Below are 21,286 nucleotides of genomic sequence, written 5' to 3'. Positions count from 1 at the left end.
TTTTGATGGCTAAGACTAAACTCGATGAAACTTATATATTTAAAATCAGCATTAAAATGCGATTCTTTTGATGTAGCTATTTATATCAAAATTCAATTTGTTAGAGTTTTGGTTACTATTGAGCCGGATCGCTCCTTACTACAGTTCGTTACCACGAACTGTTTGATGTGTTATGTGATTTAGTTTTGTTGAATTGACTTCAGGTCAGTTCAGTCGGCTTATTTCAGTTAAATATTCAAAAATTCTTAATTCTAGTTAGGTTTGTAGATGAAAATCGATTTTTCGAAAAAAATTTGTGACAAACAATTTACTTAACTATCTTAATTGGCACTTATGTTCATCACTCATTTCTAGTTCCAAATCCACTTTCTTGTATCTAATATCACCCTCTTCTGAACCAAAATCCCGGATACGCCCTTAGGAGTAGGATTAAGGTTTTCTATGCCTTCTAAAGACCAGAACGTCATTTGCGCTTGGATTTTTGCAACAAATCTATGTTCCGTAATTATACAGCTTGGACTTATCTCCCCTGTGTATCCAGTCATTCCACAGCTTAGATTCACCTTGTTTTAGCATCAAGTCAGGATTGAAGGAACAGTATTTGGTTTTGTCTTTCCTCCTAGAAATGCCTAAATCTTAACTATTTCTGTGGAGAGTCTTGAACATATTTCCCTTGAATTTGTCGCATCTCTGTTTGTATTATTTTGAGCCCCCTTGAAATATTACATGGAATGTATCAAATCGCATTAACAATCTAAAAAATAATAACCCAAGTCAACCTATCTGTCACATTTTTCTCATGAGACACTACGGGATGTCAAATATTGAGGTATTCCTAACTGTTAAGTAAAAATACAAACTGTTTCAAAAGGTGTTATGTGATGTTAAAGCCTAAGAACAAAAATAGCGTATTATTAGGGTTAATTCAAAGTTAAAAAGAGATTTAAAATATAAGCTTGAAAAAAAGTACACTAAATAAAAAAAACAAATACATCACCTCGGGCAAAAAGGCACACAGTGATGTTAATTGGGGAAGAAGAAATCCCCCCCTCTATATTTTAATATATTTTTTATCTACAATGAAAAATGGATTGTTAGGCAGCTTTATTTAAAAAATCCCCCCCCTTCCCATTGATTTGAAAAATACATCCCACTATGTTTTCATAAATTGTCGCCAGCAAAGGCTCTCACACCAATAATTACCAGTTTAAGAATAAATAAAAGTGTGAAGTCGTTGCCAAAAGCTAATTTCACAGCGCATTAGTAAAGTTTGCCTTCCGCACATAAAATTAAAAGTTAAAAGCAAACTGTGGTGAGGTCTTGACATGCTCCTTTACTCTGATAAGAGAACCAATTATTTGAGGCAGTCATTTGTCACAGTGAAGATTGCTTAACCAAGCAGTTTGCATATTTTTTTGATTATAATTTAAGGATCTGATTTTTATACCCTTTTGTTATCTGTTACACTTTAGATACAGGAAGGCGATTAATCCTTTTAAGGACCTTTGTTTTTTTGCTTTCAAGAAGTTCTTGTATTATGTAATCTGGAAAGTTGGCAAAAAATTAGACGCGTTGATGTTTATACTTGAAGGATAGACATTACTCTTGAAAGCTATTTTGTCACGGTAACTTCGTTCGATGAGTTGAGCCTTTTGATATGAAATTTTTGTTTGGTGGTTTTGGTAATACATTCCGGTGAAATGATAGTGGAACCTTTAATGACGGATCCAGAGGATCACTTCAAAAAATTTATAGAATGAGGGATCCACATTTATATTTTCAGAATTAGGAGGGATTAATTGTATGTTTGTCCATTTATAAATGAAAATACTTAAAAGGCATTGTCAAATGAAGTGCAAAAAGGATATTTTTCAAACTCTAGTGTGAAGGAGCAAAAAAAGTGACAGCATGCGCTCCCTTCCTAACTAACGTTGCTGTCTGGCTTAATTGTGCTCAAAGACCTAAAAAAAAAATGAAAGCTAATAAAAATTTTAAGTTCTGCAAGGCTTTGATTACCTTCGTCCGCAAGGAAAAACAAATCATAAATTTACCGACCAGCGATATAGCTAAAAGTGCCCTCAGACTAAAAAGGAATTAGCGGATATATGTGCAGAGTATCAACCACAACGAACACGAAAAAATATATACTTTTGTTGTTTCACAGATTCCTTTTTTGGAAAACTAGCATGTTTATTGTGGAGGGACAATTCTGTTGGAAGGGCTCATCTTATTTAAACTTAGATATTTTCAACAAGTTCAAAAAGCTATTGCGTTCTTAACAACTGTTGAATAGAAACTAGAGTGCAATTTTAACTATGCACCTCAGGTGCATTTATGTAGATTTTAAAACGGTGAACTTTCACCGTGAATAGTACAAAACCATAAGTCATATCCGATTTCATCATGGGCATGGGAGCAAAATACATTTTCATAAAGCACCAAGGACAGTGAAAATGATTTGTTATTGTTTGAATCCGTCAATCAAAAAATTACAAAACCGTATAGATTTTGAAAAGTTACGACACTTTGAAAATCAAATTTTTAATGAGGACGACCTCGCAGCGCAGTTTTGAAGTTCTTTGTGCAGCAGGTGTTACATAAAAAAAAAGTCAGAGAAAAATCAGCAAAAATAAGCTAAAAGAACCTGGTACCACAGAGCTTAAGAAAGTTTAGATTTACTTTGAGGGTCCTTTGTCTTGATAAACAGATTGTAAGGTTTTAAACTTTTTGGGTGAAAAATTGTTGGCAAATTTAACTGCTCAGTTCTACTTATTTAATCTCAATGTCCACAGTGGCAACACTGCTAAGAGTGGGATACTGGGATACTGCGATAAATTTTTTATCGGTGACGACAATTCCAGATGTCATTTTTTTCTATCCTTAGTATTTTAATAGTTTTACTCGAGAAAACAGATTATTAGAAAATTTTAATTGACATAATATATTGTCAAAATTTGTATTTACATCGCATAAAGATACACAAGGGTTTTCTTAATTGCATTCCGTTCACTATCTAGTAGTAGTTATTTCTGAAAACGATATCTGCTTAGACTGTTTTTTTTTTTTTTTAGCTACATTGCATTTAAAACTGATGCAAAACGAAACATAATTTTCTTAACGAAAATTTTTCAAAATGTCACTGATTTTAACCTTAAATGCCAAACGAATGCAGAGCTTTAGAAGGTACTCATTTTTTCGTCAGGCCCATTTTTGGCAGTTGATTCACTCCTGAAAGTTTCATTCATGCATTTCAAAAGCCACCAAGCTAGTCAAACTGCAACTCTATCAAAAATTTATGAGTCAAAGCAAAAATTATAAGCTAAAGAGGATAGCCGTTGGCCCTCCAATCAATTTTGACTTTAAGAGAGCACTTAATTTTCAATCAAATTAGCTCCTGTAAAATAACAAAGATATTATTAGCTATGATAGAGCATCGCTACCTATGTCCTTATATGCCCTATGTTGCTTATATGGCCTAATAATACATCCATGCATATAATAATTTTGTTTAATTGTAACTCCTCTTAAACGTTCCATATAAGTTTCAACTTAATAACATTAGTTTCGTTAGCTACAGTGACCGTTAAAAAAAAATTGTCATTTTTTTGTTTGTCATTTTTTTTGTCAGACCCATTTTCGGCAGTTGATTCACTCCTGAAAGTTTCATTCATGCAGTTCAAAAGCCAACAAGCAAACTGCAACTCTATAAAAAACTTATGAGTTATTAAAACAAAAATTATGAGCTAAAGAGGAGAACTGTTCGCCCGCCAATCACTTTTGACTCTTAAGAGGGCACTACATTTTTTAGTTTTCAATCAAATTAGCTCCTTTAAAATATCAAGGATATTATTAGCTATGATATAGCATCACTGCCTATGTCCTTATATGCCCTATGTTGCTTATATGGCCTAATAATACATCCATGCATATAATAATTTTGTTTAATTGTAACTCCCCCTAAACGTTCCATATAAGTTTCAACTTAATGCCATTAGTGTCGTTAGTTACAGTGAGCGTAGAATCTTTTATTGTCATTTTTTTGTTTGGCTTTTTTTTGTCAGGCCCTATTTTCGGCAGTTGATTCACTCCTGAAATTTGCATTCATGCAGTTCAAAAGCCACCAACCTAGTCAAACTGCAACTCTGCTCTTTTTTAGCTTCACTGTCATTGCGATATTTTCAATATTATTACTATTATTATCATTGTTATAATTATTTATAATCTACTGCGAGTTTTGTAATTTCCTGTTATTGCTATATTTTCATTACAGGGAATCAGATTTAGTGGCCAAGATTTTGGTTTCAAATGTTTTACCTAGAAAGCTAGAAAGCTTTAATTTTTAAAAGCTGTAAAAGCTTTAATTATACTCTAGAAAGCTTTATAAAACAGTTTCTTTTTCTATTTTTAAAATGACATCAGTGAAAGTTTATCTTTCATATGCACATGCAAAACGAACTTATACTCAACAATATCCATTAGATTTGATATAAGAGCATTTAAGAAATCTTTATTAATTCTCAAATAGATTTTTAAATAGATTGTCATAATAATAATGATAATATAATAAAATAGTATAGATATCGAACATAAAAATAATAAATGTAAATAACAAACGTAATAATGAAATTAAATAAAATTAAGAATACTGGAAAGATAGAATAATTTTTTTTTAAATTAAAGGTCAATAATTCGTAATCTTGATGCCATGATGTTTTCAACTTGGTGGTTTTATTTCAAATGCACCACTTTATTACATATCAAGTCGAAACTTATTATACAGTAAATCATCATTTAGATCCAATATCAAACAGTTCACATTATCAGTAAAAAAAAAAAAAAAAAAAAAAAAATCAAATCACTGATATATTACTAAACTTTCTACCCATAGGTTTCTGTCTAAGTTGTAAAATCAAAGCCTAACTACTATGATTATCTTGGTCGTAAGCAGATAAAGTAGTTATTTGGTATCTATCCTGTCGCGTCAGTAGCTATCAGCAGTCCAAACTACAGAACATCCATAGATTCCAATGGAAACACGCAAATGATCGTTTTAAGGGATTGATACTGGTGAAATTTATTTTCGTGTGGAGACATGATCATAAAAAAATAAATTTGAATACAAAAAGGATTGTTTGCAACGATTAGCGTGTTTACGTTCGAAATCATAGTAAGCTAATTCTGGGAATCTTTTTGGCAACCGTGTATTTAGAATTTTTATTCCGTAAAAACTGGAGTTTTGTATCAAAAAGTTCGCGATAATGAACTGTAAGTAAGGAGCGACTCGGCTCAATTGCAACCAAACAATCTATAAGATTTCTATTAATCTTAGACAGAAATGCTTCGTTTTTTTCCAAATATAATTCATTTTTCTTTATTTTTATAGACAAACCACCTACCTTGGTCGTATTAGTATTTGTTTTAGCTGCTAAGATTTGGAATAGCTGTTATTTTTTTCAGTATTTCTGTAAATTGGAGTTCTTCCAAAGCACGTTTTTTTCAAGATTCAGCCTTGCAAGAGTAAAGAGAGAGAATAATGGATTATATGAACCTAGTTTACACATCGATAGTGGTGAAACAGTTCATGGTAATGAACTGTAATTAGGGAGCGACCCGGCTCAATTGCAACCAAAACTCTAGAAAACCGAATTTTTGATATCAACAGATACATCAAAAGAATCGGCTTATTATGATGATTCCAAATATATAAGATAAATTAAGGTTTATTGCTACTCATCAAATGTTACGAACCTGAAAAAATTTGTCTAATTTTCAAAAAAAAAGCGAGAAACACCCCCAAATCCAAAGAATTTTAATAAAAATCGCACCATCAGTTTCGACACATGAGAGAACCGTACTATAAAAGTTTCAAGCTCCTTTATAGAAAATATGGAATTTTGCATGTTTTGCCAGAAAAAAGATCATGGATACGTGGTTATTTGTTTTGCGTGTGTATTTTTCAGTTGGGGTCATCGTATCAAACTAATGGTCCTAGAAGATCGGAAAAGAAAGGTTCTAATACCCTGTTTAAGTGACCAATGAGGATGGATGACAACTTGCCCCCCTCCCATGCCTCTTTTTCCCCTAAGTTGCCCGATCAAAATTATTAGATAACCATTCTGTTCAACATAGTTGAAAGATATAATAACCATCCCTTTATGGGTAACATGACCCACCATAGCCCGTGGGGAAGGGTCGTTAAGTTATTATATTTGCCTACTGTTTGCGTACAGTATTTGCAATTGAGAAGCATGCATACATTTTTCGAGGGGGGGGGGATTTTGTGCCTGGGTGTTTTCCATGGGGAGAGATATTTTTCGGAAGAACTTTCCAGGGAAAATTTTACACGGAGGGAGGGGGAAATTTGACAGAATTTCTACACGAAATTGTTTTATTTGTTTTACTTTCTCTTTGCCAGCTGAATTTTGAATGTGGAGATGTTCCGGGGTAATTTTACGGGAAAAATTTTCAGCGGGTTTGGATTTCCAGAGAAAATGTCGTGTAGCCTAAGGGATTGAAATTTCTCGAGTGATTGAAAAACGATCAGAGATTAAAGTCTCTTTAAAATGAAAGTATGTTAAGGAGAATTTTTCTGGCTAAATCGTCCGTAAAAAATTTTATGGAGGGGGGGGGGCGAAGATGAAGTTTCAGCGAAGATGAAGTTTTCCAGAAGGAATTCTACGGGGAGAGATGTATTTTAAGTGGGAGCAACTTTCCATCGGAAGAATTTCACTCGAGGGAGGCAATTTTCCGTGTTGGTTGAGTCAGATTTACCGGCATTATTTGAAAAACGATCAGAAATTAAATATAAAAAATTCTTTAAACTGAAAGTAAGGAGCAAATTTAAAACTCAAAACGAACAGAAATTATTCCGCATATGAAGGAGTTGCCCCCTCCTCAACACCTTGCTCTTTGCTCTAAAGTTTGACTATTTGGCTCAATTTTTTAACGACTCCTGGAACACAATGGGAATTTAATTAGAATAGGAAGCTTTTTTAAAAGTGCCAAAAACTTTTTTCCTTGGTTTGTCGTGATGACCTTTCAGCTAGTAAACAAGATATTATGTTGACTCAATCTGCTTAAGTAGTCTGAGCAATGCTGATGACCTTGTTATATAGTCTAGTGAAAATGTGGTCTGATCTCAAACAATTTTTTATACAAATGATTCTTTCACTATCCAACTAAAAAATATGTGCTGATTCCGAATCCAAAAACTTTACCACTCTAGCTCTTTCACAAATGTGAGTTTTCTTTAGGTTGAATTTGAGGTGCAAAAAATGTTAATTGAGTAAATACCAGCAAATGTGATTAGATATGTCATTTATACGCTCTTTTCTTCTGATAAACATAAAATCAAAAGAATTGTCTGGGGCTTAAAGCTTTGAGAGAGAGTGAGGTTGGGGGAAAACAAGGAAAATTATGAAAAACAGGGTCAACCCCAAAAGAAATTGCTATACAAATGATTCTTTCGCATTATGAGTAAAAAATATGTGCTGATTCCAAGTCCGAAAAGTTTTTCACTCTAGCTCTTTCACAAATTCGAGTTTTTTATGTCGAGGTTGAGGATGAATTTTTTAATTTAAAGAATGTCGTCCTGAAAGGGCAGTGCTGAATTTGGGAAGTTGTTTAGGGGTTTGATTCAATATCCCAAATACATCAGAACATTACAGCAGCTTGGATTGAGGAGGTAGAGGGTGAGGTTTTCTCTAAGGCAAATTTTGGGTCGGGGTAGTGAAAAAATCATTTGTATAGCGATTTGTTTGAGGTTGACCCCTTTTTCCACCTAGACTAATATTGGCAACATGTCCTAATACTCCTAATATATTGTTTAAGATCTATGAAAGTTTCGGTGTTTATCATGAAATTTCTTATATAGGCCTATCGTCTTAGGCTGAATTTGTATGCTTTCGCCTGCACTACTCCTTGATATCACTGATTTGTTTATTTGACAATGTGATCTGGCATCTGTGAAGCAGTTCTGTTACCCAGGGTTCATCTTTAAGGAGCAATCGTTTGATGATGCTCGCATTCGCCATACTTTGAGGTCAGTGTACGTCTGGGGAAATCTATTCCTCAGCCAGTTTTGTAATTTCTCGGCTAAGGTTAAAAACTTCCTTCTGTAGCTTACTGCACGAATATTTTCAGGTTATTTCTTGCTTGTTGTCACACTGTTGTTAGTTTACGTAAAACTAAAATGGCGTACTAAACCCCTACGTTCTCTCCATAAACTGCCTTCTTATGTCTTACTGTCCGAATACCGTATGTTAGTCCTACTGAGTAGTGCTGATTTTAGTTTGTCTACGATAAAAAACTTCACGAATCCACTAGCTTTACGTTAGGTGATGGTCTTTTTGTATTACATAATGAGCTTGTTGATGTTTTAGCTGTCCTCCTTTCGGGCATTGCATTGCCAATATGGCTAAAGCTGTAGGAACCTCATGACACCCGCACGACTATTTGCTGGTATTTTACTTGTTTATGTTATATTTTGTATTATTATTTATTATTTTAGTTGTTTATTTTGTCTGTTATATCTTCAGCATTACTCTTTACAGTCCTTTGGCTGGAATAAAAATTGCTGGGTTTATCTCAATTGAACCACAACTATCCGTGCAATGCAGGTGCTGAAGGGTAGTATGACCCATTGTAAGCAATGGCCGTTTTCAACAGAAAATGGTAGCTTTTAAAAGTCAAGGCATAGGGACAAAATATTGAATTTAAGGACGAAGGTGGAAGAAAGGTTAGCCATTCCCCATTCTACATATATCACTCTTTACTTCTATTAGAAAATAAGTATTTTTGTTTTTTTTGTTAAATACTTGGAAATAGAAAAATAGTTCAAAGTTTAACTTCAGTTGTAAGACCTTTGTTAACATTTGAACAATTATTTCGTATCATAACTCTAAATTTTTCAAAAATATATTCTTGACTTGATCAAGTAAAATAATTCAAGCTAAAATGTAGTACGCTTCATATTAAGCCTTCAGGAACATCAAGAGAGGAGCAACATCCTCCCGTGTGACTGCTTGTTGGAATTAAAATAATCTGTTCTCTTTGTTTTCGCTCGAAAAAAAAATATAGATTTGAATTATAATTAATTAAAATGAAATTAAACTAGAATTATAGTAAGAATTGACCCTAAAATATACCTTATCGACATCTCCAGGGAGATGTAGATAATCGGATAAGATACCTTATCCGACAACACAGTTGTTATTTGAAATCTGTAGTATTTGCTATTTTTTTCTCTTGTTGTTATTGTTTTCTTTTTTTAAATTTTCTCTTTCTCTCTCTCTCAATACTAATAATGATTAGTTTTTGCAGGTTCAACAAAATGTGTAGATAATATATCAAATTTCAACGCTAATACAAATCAAGGATTTGACAGAAGTAAGGCTAATATGGTTAAAAGAGAAAGAAAGAGAGAGGTGAGAACACAAAAATATACCTCAGAACAATGTGGACATTCACATACTGCATTTCCTTGACTGTCCTGTACGCATTTGGAGGAAAAGTCGCATATTTTGGATTCGCAGTTATCTTAAAAAAAGAAAAAGATCATCATTTCTTGCATAAAGGCCTCGTAAACTATAGTAAGAATTTATTTCGTGCCATTAAAATTTCAAATCCCCAATGCTATCAGAGGGATGGTGCAAAACAGAATTTTTAACTACTAAAGAAGTAAAAAAGCCAATATGACAATGATAAAAAGGACACATCTACCCAATCAAACCGATTACCAGATTGCTTTACACTAAAGTTTGACTTTTAAAATGGTCGTATATAAACATAGTTACGTAGTTTTTTGTATCTTTATTTTTCTTTGTTTGGGATACAATAGTTGCCGTGATTTTCTGGCCAATCATGCAGCTTCAACCAAACTAAATCGGCTTCAAACAACTATTAAACTTTATTTTTTTTTTGCAAAAAAAATGTCAAATTTCCGGCTGAGATTTCGTGAGCAACGTTTAATGGATAAGATTAAAAAAATAAATATTAAGAAGCGAGACTAATCATTTTCTTATTGTTCATTTGACCCGTATCATAAAAAGGTGGCTAACGAAACAGTAGATCTACCGTAGGCTAGCGCTGAATACAAACTGCTACACATAAATTCGGTTACCAAGTCTCGGAGAAATAGAGCAAAAGCTTTACTTGAATAAAAAAAACAACAATTTTTCTTGTGAAAATCGAGTCACATATTAAGATACTTTCAAGAACTGGGAAAGTTTAGCCGATTTAGATTCCAATGCATATCTTTTGTGAACCCTTAATCCTAATGATTCCGATTCCCCGCTCCGATTTATTGTCTTGTCACTAGTAGCAACAATAAAAATTATGGAAAAAGTTAGAGAGGACTAACAAGAAAAGATATACAACCTGGTTTTAAAATTATTTGACCCAACTTGAGAAGAAAGGCTTTTTGCAATCATAGTTATAATTAACATCTCCAACACCGAAATATATAAAAAATCTAAACATAATGAAACTTAGATACTTAAAATCAGCATTAAAATGCGATTGTTTTGATATAGCTATTGTTATAAAAATTCCGTTTCTTAGAGTTTCGGTTACTCTTGAGCCGGGTCGCTCCTTACTACAGTTCGTTACCACGAACTGTTTGATTACATAAAAAAAAAACTAGTTTTTTTAACTGAAAGTAAGGAGCGACATTAAAACTTAAAGCGAACAGAAATTACTCCGTATATGAAATGGGTTGTCCCCTCCGCAATCCCTCGCTCTCCAACACCGAAATATTTAAAACTGATTTGTTACAGTTAAGACGATCAAAAAACTAGTCTTGGGTCTTAAATATGCTCAGTCACAATAATAAAAATCCAAACGGGTAGTATTTTTAGCAGTTCTGTTGCTTAGGATTGAAATATACCCACTTAACAAGAAAGAGGGATGGAGCCTCTTTCGCAAAAAGCAACCAAAATTATACAAAATGATTCCTCATGCTTTTGCCACTGTCATCTTCTTGAATAAAAAAAATGCACTTGTTTTCTGAAATAAGATGAGCTACGGATTACTTGGCTTTTAAATCCATTAAGAATCAAATCTTATTATGGTATCGAAGGACAAGGGTATGAAGTGTTTTTTACTGAAATAGATGACATTCCAAATGTTATTTGTTTCCCCATGTAAAATCAACTATTCAATTTTCACAAGATCAACTCAAAACTGAAAGGTTGTTCAACCACTCATTTATAAAAAAAAAACTTACATTAAAAACAATACCTTACGTTCCACAAAACAAAAAAGGTGACCTTATATTCAAAAAGGAAAAACGTCAAAGATTTTGAATGATTTGTTTAATTATAAATCCGGCTCATTTTTCAAATTTCGGACTTCGTCTTCAATTTCAAGATGTTTTAGAGAAGCATGGTTTCAATATTGCCTCATTTATCACGCTATTTAAGGAAGCTTGTTATCAAATGATGTTGTTAGTCGTATAACAACTAAAGAAATAAACATGTATTAAAAGCAATAGCAATAGTTATTGTATAGGATATATAGTGAGTGAATTTTCAATTGTGTTAATAATAAAAGAAGCCTATTTTTTATCCACTATACGAAAATGTAAAAAAATGTAGAGTAGCAGAAAAAAAGAAATCCACGAAGATAAGACAAGCAAAAAGACAAACAGAAGAACAAAAACACTATTTAAAAAAAATTCTGAAATAGTAACAGAAAGAAAAACTAACGACGAATAAAATCAAAGCAGTATTTCACTTAGGCAGGAAGTTTCGTATCATCAGAAAGTAAAAGAAATGTTTTTGCAGGCAAATATTTGATTTTCTCCCGTTTTCTCTGGGGATTGAAGAATGTGTTTTTCTTTCGGGAAAGTTGTGTTATAATAAATGAAACTTTCTGTTTGCGCACTGTTGAAAATTTAACTTGCAATCTAATCAATGTAGGTGTTCCAAAGAATTTTTATGAATTACTTTATGATAATTTTCTCTGATTTGATGATGATTGTGATGATACGACGTTATGATCTATTTTGATAATGTGATCATTTCAAGAGTTTTCTCTTTACTGAGTCGGAACCCAGCTACAAATACAGGATAAATCAGAAAATTTTTACAGATTTCTATTTCTTTTTAACAAAAAGAAACTATCCTATTCATCCTGCCCGAATGAAAATAAATACAAAGCTTTACGCTCATGATGTGCATTTTCTTTACGATTCTGTTAGAAATTTTTCCTGCGGGTTTTCAACAGATTTGGTTTACTGTGTGTTGTAGTAAAATTGTCTGTCTATTTGTTAAGATTAAGTACAAATAACAAGTTTTTTTAACTGAAAGTAAGGAGCGACCTTACAACTTAAAACGAACAGAAATTACTCCGTATATGAAAGGGACTGTTCCCTCCTCAATGCCCTGCTCTTTACACTAAAGTTTGACTCTTTCTCTCAACTCTACTTTTTAAAACAGTAAATAACTTTAGCGTAAAGAGCGGGGCGTTGAGGAGGGAACAGTCCCTTTCGTATACGGATTAATTTCTGTTCGTTTGAAGTTTTAATATCGCTCCTTACTTTCAGTTAAAAAAACTTGTTTTTTTAATTTAATTTCTGAACGTTTTTGAATTAATGCATGTTTTGATTTTGGCTCTCCGCACATGAATAAGTAAAACGTAATTTGCATATTAATTTATTTTTTTGGCTAAATGGCTTCCTCATAGTTTTGATTGGACGATTTTGGGAAAAAAAGAGCTGGGAGTAGGCCTAGTTACCCTCCAATTTTTTGGTTATTTAAAAAGGCAACTAGAACTTTTAATTTTTTACGAACGCTTTTATTAGTAAATATATACGTAACTTACAAATTAACTTACGTAACGAACTTCTATTTTCGTATGTTTTTATTACGTATATGAGGGGGTTCATCCCCTCGTCAATACCTCGCTCTTTACACTAAAGCGTAAATTTTGTCCCAATTCCTTAAAAATGACCGCTGAATCACAAAGGCCGTAGAATAAATAGTTGAAACTAAAATAGTTGCTGCTCCTTACTTTCAATGGAAAAAACTTTTTCATATTCTATTTTTCATTGTCCTTTAAAAAAATGCTAAAAAATCCTGCGCCCCATTCGTGGAATTTTTCCCCCTTGAAAAATTCCTCCATGGAAAGTTCCCCCCGCGTAACCCCGTCCCCTCCACCCCTTCCCCAAACCCAAAAAATCCCACTAAAAGCGAATGTACACTTCCCAATAACCATTACTATGTGGATACACTGGTCAAACTTTGTAGCTTGTAGCCCCTCCCACGGGGACTGTGGGGGAGTAAGTCGTCCCCAGAGAAATAGTTATTGGGCTTTTCAACTATGTTGAATATAATGGCTATATCGGAATTTTGATCCGGTGACTTTAGGAAAAACTTTTTAATTTCCATTAGAATGAGCCCTATCATGACATTCTAGGACAACTGGGTTGATACGATTACCCCTGGGAAAAAAAATACAAAAAAAAAACAAATAAACACGCACGCGTGATCTGTCTTGTGGCAAAAAAAAGCAAAAATCATAAAATTCCACATTTTTGTAGATAGGAGCTTGAAACTTCTACAATAGGGTTCTCTGATATGCTGAATTTGATGGTGTGATTTGATACGCTGAATTTGATGATGTGATTTAAGATTCTATTACTTTTAAGGGGTGTTTCTCCCCACTTTATAAAATAAGGCAAATTTTCTCAGGCTCGTAACTTTTGATGGGTAAATCTAAACATAATGAAACTTAGATACTTAAAATCAGCATTAAAATGCAATTGTTTTGATGTAGCTATTGTTATAAAAATTCCGTTTCTTAGAGTTTCGGCTACTCTTGAGCTGGGTCGCTCCTTACTACAGTTCGTTACCACGAACTGTTTGATAATACAATTATTATTTTTACTGAGCATGATAACAATAATAACAACAGTTTTCAAACAGTTCGTGGTAACGAACTGTAGTAAGGAGCGACCCGGCTCAATAGAAACCAAAACTTAAAACGAACAGAAATTACTTTAAAACTTAAAACGAACAGAAATTACTTCGTATATGAAAGGGGCTGCTTCCTCATCAACACCCCGCTCTTTACGCTAAAGTTTTTTACTGTTTTAAAAAGAAGAGTTGCGAGAAAGAGTCAAACTTTAGCGTAAAGAGCGGGGCGTTGATGAGGAAGCAGCCCCTTTCATATACGAAGTAATTTCTGTTTGTTTTAAGTTTTAATGTCACTCCTTACTTTCAGTTGAAAAAACTTTTTTTTTTTTTATTTAATTTTTTAAAGAGCCAAAATAATTTTGGATCTTTCCAACGGAGCCTTTCAACTGAAAGTAAGGAGCAACATTAATGCTTCGAAAGGACAGAAATCATTATGTATATGAAAGGAATTGCCCTATCCTGAACACCTCACTCTTTACTCTATTTTTTAAGTACTTTTAAACAAACTTCTTAACTGTTCCAATTAAAAAACCCTTGTGTTTCCAGAGTCGTTTTTAAAGAATTGGGACCAAATTCAAACTTTAGCGTAAAGACTAAGGTATTGAGGAGGGGGCAATTCCCTTCATATATGTAATACGTAGTTTCTGTCCTTCTTAAGTTTTAATGTTGCTCTTACTTCCAGTTGAAAAAACTTGTTTTTTTTTATTTAGTTTCTGATCATCTTTTAAATAATGCCAGGAAATCGGGCTCCATCTCCACGGAAAAATCCCCCTCCCCACGAAAAATATCCTCTAGACAGTTCAATCCCAGTGAAAATTTACCCTGGAAAAATACCCTTAACAGCTCCCCGTGTAAAATCGAGAAGGAAAGAGGAAGCAAGACATATAAAATAAATTGTTATAGGAATTCTGGCCAATTCCCTTGTGTATAATTTTCCCTGACAAGTTAATCCCCTGGCAACTTCCTTCTCTAGGAAAAATTCTACCATGAAAAAATTCCCCGCAGAGAGTTTGCCCACCCCCACCTGAAAATTCACATATTTCCCGGTAACAAATACAATGCGTAAACAATGGGCAAATTTTGTAACCCAAATACCTTTCCCCTGAGGCTGTGGGGGGGGGGGTACATGTTATATCCAAAGATATAGATATTGAGCCTTTTAACTGTGATGAAAAAAATGGTATCTCAAAATTTTAATCGGATGATTTTGGGGGAAAGGGGTGGGGGGGGGGGGTCGTATTTGCCCTCTAATTTTTTGGTCACATAATAGGGCACTATAAATTTTATTTTCACTCAAATGAGCCTTCTTACGATATTCTAGAACCACTCGGTTGATACGGTCATCCCTGGAAAAACGAAACAAAAACAATAAATAAACACGCATCCGTGATCTTTGTTCTGGCAAAAAATACATAATTCCACATTTTTTGCAGATAGGTGCGTGAAACCTCTGCAGTAAAGTTCGCTGAATCTGATGGTCTTATTTTCAACTTAAAATAACTTACATATTTGCTATCAGCATACTAACGAAACTCTTTTAATATATGTATTGGTATCGAAATTTCATTTTTTAGAGTTTCGGTTACTATTGAGCTGGGTTGCTCCATATTTACAGTTCGTTAACACGAACTGTTTGAAAAGAGGACTTTTGAAAAACAGTTTGAAATCTCCTTGTTTAAATAAAAGTTATATATTTCATCCTGTTCCACAAAAATTGGGTACCTAATGTGTCGAAATTTCTCCAGTCCCTAAATTTTGATCAATATTTCCTGAAATAATCTGGCCATAATAGCTGAAAAGAATACTTTTGTCGACTCACATGAAACATAAAAAACACGTGCAACCCGAAAACGCATTGCAGAAACTAAAAAGCGTATCACTTTTTATGGCACTTGGTATTAACCATGTGACATATAGCGATCGCAAATTCTCTCGGTCTGTCGGTCTGTCTGTCCCGGTTTTGCTACTTTAGGTACTTCCAGGTAAGCTAGGACGATGAAATTTGGCATGTATATCAGGGACCGGACCAGATTAAATTAGAAATAGTCGTTTTCCCGATTTGACCATCTGGGGGGGGTGAATGGGGGTCGGTTAATTCGGAAAAAAATAGAAAAAATGAAGTATTTTTAACTTCCGAACGTGTGATGGGATCTTAATGAAATTTGATGTTTGGAAGTATAACATGTCTCAGAGCTCTTATTTTAAATCCTGACCAGATGAAGTATTTTTAACTTCCGAACGGGTGATGGGATCTTAATGAAATTTGATGTTTGGAAGTATAACATGTCTCAGAGCTCTTATTTTAAATCCTGACCAGATCTGGTGACATTGGGGGAGTTGGGGGGGCCTACAATCTCGGAAAACGCTTAGAATGGAGGGATCGGGATGAAACTTGGTGGGGAAAATAGGCAGAAGTCCTAGATACGTCATAGATACTAGAATAACTGGAACGGATCTACTCTGTTTGGGGGAGTTGGGGGGGGGGGTTAATTATGAAAATTAGACAAAAAGGAGGTATTTTTAACTTAAGAAGGAGTGATCTTAATGAAATTTGAAGTTTGGAAGAATATCGTGCCTCAGAGCTCTTATTTTAAATCCCAACTGGATCCGGTGACATTGGTGGGAATTGAGGGGGGGACTTTTACTTACGAAAGAGTGATCGTATCTTAATGAAATTTCCTATTTAGAAGAACCTCGAAACTAAGATCTCTTATTTTAAATCCCGACCGGATCCAGTGTCATTGGGGGGGGGGGTGGAAATCATGGAAAACGCTTAAAGCGGAGAGATCAGGATGAAACTTGGTGGAAAGAATAAGCCCAAGTTCAAGATAGGTGACTGACATAACCGGACCAGATCCGCTCTCTTTGGTGGAGTTGGGGGGGGAGTATTTGGGAAAATTTTGAAAAAATGAGGTATCTGTAACTTACGAGCGGGTTATCAGATCTTAATGAAATTTGATATCTAGAAGTATCTTGTGCTTTAAAACTCTTATTTTAAACCTAGACCAGATCCAGTGACATTGAAGTGAGTTTGTGGGGGAAACCAGAATTCTTGGAAAACGTGAAAATCGAGGTGTCTTACGAATGGGTGATCGGATCTTAATAAAATATGATATATAGAAGAATCTTATGTCTCAGATGCTCCATTTTCAATTCGAATCAGATCAGGGAACAAAGTGAGTTGGAGGGGGAAAACAGAAATCTTGGAAACCGAAAATCTTGGAAAACCCTTAGAGTGGAGAGATCGGGATGAAACTTGATGGGAAGAATAAGCACACGTTCTAGATACGAGATTGACATAATTGGTACGGATCCGTTCTCTTTGTGGGAGCTGGGGGTTGTTAATTTGGAAAAATCAGAAATTTGGGGTATTTTTAACTTAAGAACGGGTGACCGGATCTTAATGAAATTTGATATTTAGAAGGAACTCCTGTCTCAGAGCTCTTATTTCAAATTCCGACCAGATCTTTTGACATTGGGGGGAGTTGGACGGAGAAACTGGAAATCTTGGAAAACACTTATAAATGTCGCAGATAAGTGATTGACGTAACCGGACTGGATCCACTCTCTTTGGTGGAGTTAGTTGGTGGGGTTCAGTGCTTTAGCAAGTTTGGTGCTTCTGGACGTGCTAGGACGATGAAAATTGGTAGGCGTGTCAGGGAGCGGTACAAATTGAGTTGATAAATTCATTTTCCCCGATTCGACCATCTGGAGGGATGAAGGGAGAGGAAAAATTAGAAAAATTGAGGTATTTTTAACTTTCGAGTGGGTGATCGGATCTTAATCAATTTTAATATTTAGAAGGTGACTCAGAGCACTTATTTTAAATCCCGACTGGCATTAAACCTCTGATTTTCCTTTTAAAGCAGTCTATTGATTCTTAGAATTTTGCTAGAGCTCATACCATAGTAGCTCTTGGCTCTTCCAACCTCATCACAAGTGCCATATGAGCTCTTAGCTCTTGTTTTGCCTTAAATTGGCCCTTTTAAAAAAAATTAACATGAACTTTAAACATTTCTCTTTGATTTGCCCTCTTTTCAAACGTTTTGTGATAACGAACTGTAAGTAGCCTAAGGAGCGACTTTGTTCAATAGTGACCGAAAATCTAAAAATAGAATTTTGATATCGATAGATATTTCTAAAGAATTATATTATCATACTGATTTGAAATATAGAAGATTTATTAAGTTTAGTCCATCAAAAGCTTCAAGAAAGGGAAAATTTGCATGATTTTCGAAGAAAGGGGGAAAAATTCTCTAAAAGTCAATAAATCCTTATGAAATCACACTACAAAATTCAACGCATCAGAGAATCCTACTCTCCAAAAAGCACCCATAAATAAAATAGTACTCTCTACAAGCACCCATCTCTAAAAATGTGGAATTTTGCATGTTTTGCCAAAAGAAAGATCATCGATGAATGTTAATTTGGGTTTTTTCCCAAGGGTGATCGTATCAAACCAGTGGTCCTAGAATACTGAAAAAGGGTCCAATCGAACGAAAATTAAGGAGTCCTAGTGCTCTTTTTAAGTGACCAAAAAAATTGGAGGAGAACCATCCCTTTTCCACCTCTTTTTCACCAAAGCCGTCCAATCGAAGTTTTGAGATAGCCATATTATTCAGCATAGGTGAAAGATCCAGTAACTTTGCCTCCGGAGATAACATGACCCCAACAGCCTCTGGAAAAGATCTTCAGTTGAGAAAACTTTTTTTGTTTCATTGATAAAAATAGGAGAATTTCCTCTCAATAACCAAATACTATGGCATACGTGGGAAAAGAAATTACCATCCAGCCCAATCAATGACAGATGTGGTATTAAATCCAAAAAAGAGACCTTTTCAAGAAGGGGGGGGGGGTAAGGTATGAGGTGTTTTTATCTCAATTCCGTTTTAATAAAAATGGAGTATTTTCGTTGCTCTATTTACCTCTCTCCTCACTAAATAGATTCTTTTCATCTTGACTAAGTTTTTTTTTTACTCATATTCAATTTTAATCTTATTGTTCATTTAATTTCCTGTAACTTGAATCTCTATGAGTTTAATCTCTATTAGTTGAGATAGCACGCTTATATAATAGATGGGGGGACAGTTGAATCTTGAAACAAACGGAATTTAAAATGGATAACCAAGTTAAACAAACACAAAAAAACAGAGATTACCCCTAATGATAATTCCTATCATCACTTTCTGGTGATTAATTGCTCGTATTTTGTAAATTTAAGAAAAAAAACCTTTATATAAACCCTGATGAGAGTTATTTTCTACAAAACTTCACAAACACTGGAAAGGCAGTGTGGTCTTCGTCGCTATTTACAAAACTTCACTTTTTGATGATTCACTTTTTGATTGCCAAGCGCTTGCTAGATCTTTTGGAATTTCTAGAGCCGAAGCTAAAATTTTACCACACTGAAAGGGAGGTATTTTTACCCCCATTATTTTGAGTCATTATACACAGATCAAGCCATGATCCTTGAAAATCAAATTATTTAGCTTACTTATTTGGAGAGCCCGCATTCAAGTGATATTTGAAATGTTACAAAATGATTGAAGTTATTCAAATGCAAATTTGACTGTGAGATTTACTAAGTATTGTATGCTATAAAGTACACGCTTACTGAGGGTATACCGCCTTCAAAAAAGATAAGTGATCAGAAAGAAAACGCCCATGATGTAGCTAAACTATATTGCACTTGGCTCCATTAAATAATGTCTTCTTCAAGATCGAGCTGTTAGATTGATGGTTGATAGTCTCTGCATCTGAGAAGAGAATCTGATTCGGGTTGCAAAAGGAAGTTTAAACTTTTCAAAAGGGTAAATAGAAGCCAGCAAGCACTTTCGAACTGGGTTGGGAAGATAGCAAATTCACACATAGTCGAAAACAGGGAAATTATAAAAAAAAATAACTGAAACTGAACAGCTCCTGGCATTTAGGGAGCTGAGCTGAGAGGTCACTCTGGCACTACATAGTTGAGTTGGTGAAAGGATTTGTATTTTTTTTTATGAAGCTTCAAAGGAGCTTCATATTCGATGTTCGATTCTTCGATTCTTCGATTTTTCATATTCGATATTCGATATTCGACTCTTCATATTCAAGCATGAATACAGCTAGTTCTCTCATTGTATAAGCTCTTTTTCTTTCCCACATATTTTAGATAGGCTAGGAAATCGGATGAAATCAGAAGTCGGCAAAAACCAGATTTTGCAAAGTGAGCAATGTCTAAGTCAATTCTCCTCAAATAAAGCATTGAATAAAATATTACCTTTCAAGGCATTTTTACCACAAGAACTCCAACGAGGGATCACATAAATAATCGTGTATGCAGAACACATGGGATATCGAGCTATTGATATTGTCATACTTTGCAGTATCCATTGTCATGTCGGACAAATGTATATCGTATAAGCCAATAGAGCACAAAAGAATTTTTTTTCTGTGCTGTTTCACAACAAAGGGTAACAGATACTAGCATAAGTGTCAGGGAACAAACATCCGCCATCAGGCACGCTACCATAACTTCAAAATCCCAAAAGAAATTTCTCCTTACCTGTTGTATATATATATATATATATATATATATATATATATATATATATATATATATATATATATATATATATATATATATATACATGTATATATATATATATATATATATATATATATATATATATATATATATATATATATATATATATACATGTATATATATATATATATATATATATATATATATATATATATATATATATATATACATGTATATATATATATATATATATATATATATATATATATATATATATATATATATATATATATATATACATGTATATATATATATATATATATATATATATATATATATATATATATATATATATATATATATATATATATATATATATATATATGGGTGTGTATTTTATATATATCATAGGTAGCGCAATAGCCTAGCTGCCTAAGTAAAGAGCAATGTCGAAAGGAGCTCATGGGATTGGTAATCGAAAGTTTTAGTGCTCTTTTCTAGAATCGAAAGTGATTGGAGGGTAACCAGCCCCCTGCCCGTGATTTTCCCAAACACATCCAATAAAAATATATACAGCCATTTTGTTCAGCATAGTTGAAAGGTCCAATCATTATCTCTTCGGGGATGTCAACTGTCCTCCTCATAGCCCTATGGGCAAAGTCTATAAGTTGTGCTAGTTCCCCATTGCTAGCATATAAGATTTTTTATGGAAGGGGTGTTGGTATAATTTTTGAAGGGGGCTCACTCGATTGGAAATCAGAAGTTTTAGTGTACTATTTAGGAATCAAAAGTAAAGAGGGGGGACAAACCCTCAGGGAAAGGGCTATAAGTTAGGCAATTCATT

At 33.9% G+C, this 21,286-nt stretch overlaps 1 protein-coding gene across 1 annotated transcript in view; it reads right to left on the bottom strand.

The window, feature by feature from the left end:
* Positions 1–21,286, bottom strand: part of LOC136025458 (agrin-like) — a 214,702-nt gene that overhangs the window by 71,583 nt on the left and 121,833 nt on the right. Inside the window, exon 10 of the mRNA XM_065701490.1 lies at positions 9,446–9,537. Coding sequence (XP_065557562.1) covers positions 9,446–9,537 — 92 coding nt within the window. The remainder of the gene's footprint in view (positions 1–9,445; positions 9,538–21,286) is intronic.

This window comes from Artemia franciscana, chromosome 3 (assembly GCF_032884065.1).
Source record: "Artemia franciscana chromosome 3, ASM3288406v1, whole genome shotgun sequence".
Taxonomy (NCBI): domain Eukaryota; kingdom Metazoa; phylum Arthropoda; class Branchiopoda; order Anostraca; family Artemiidae; genus Artemia; species Artemia franciscana.
The sequence above is the reverse complement of the archived record's forward strand: the minus strand, read 5'-3'. Positions and strand labels throughout refer to the sequence as shown.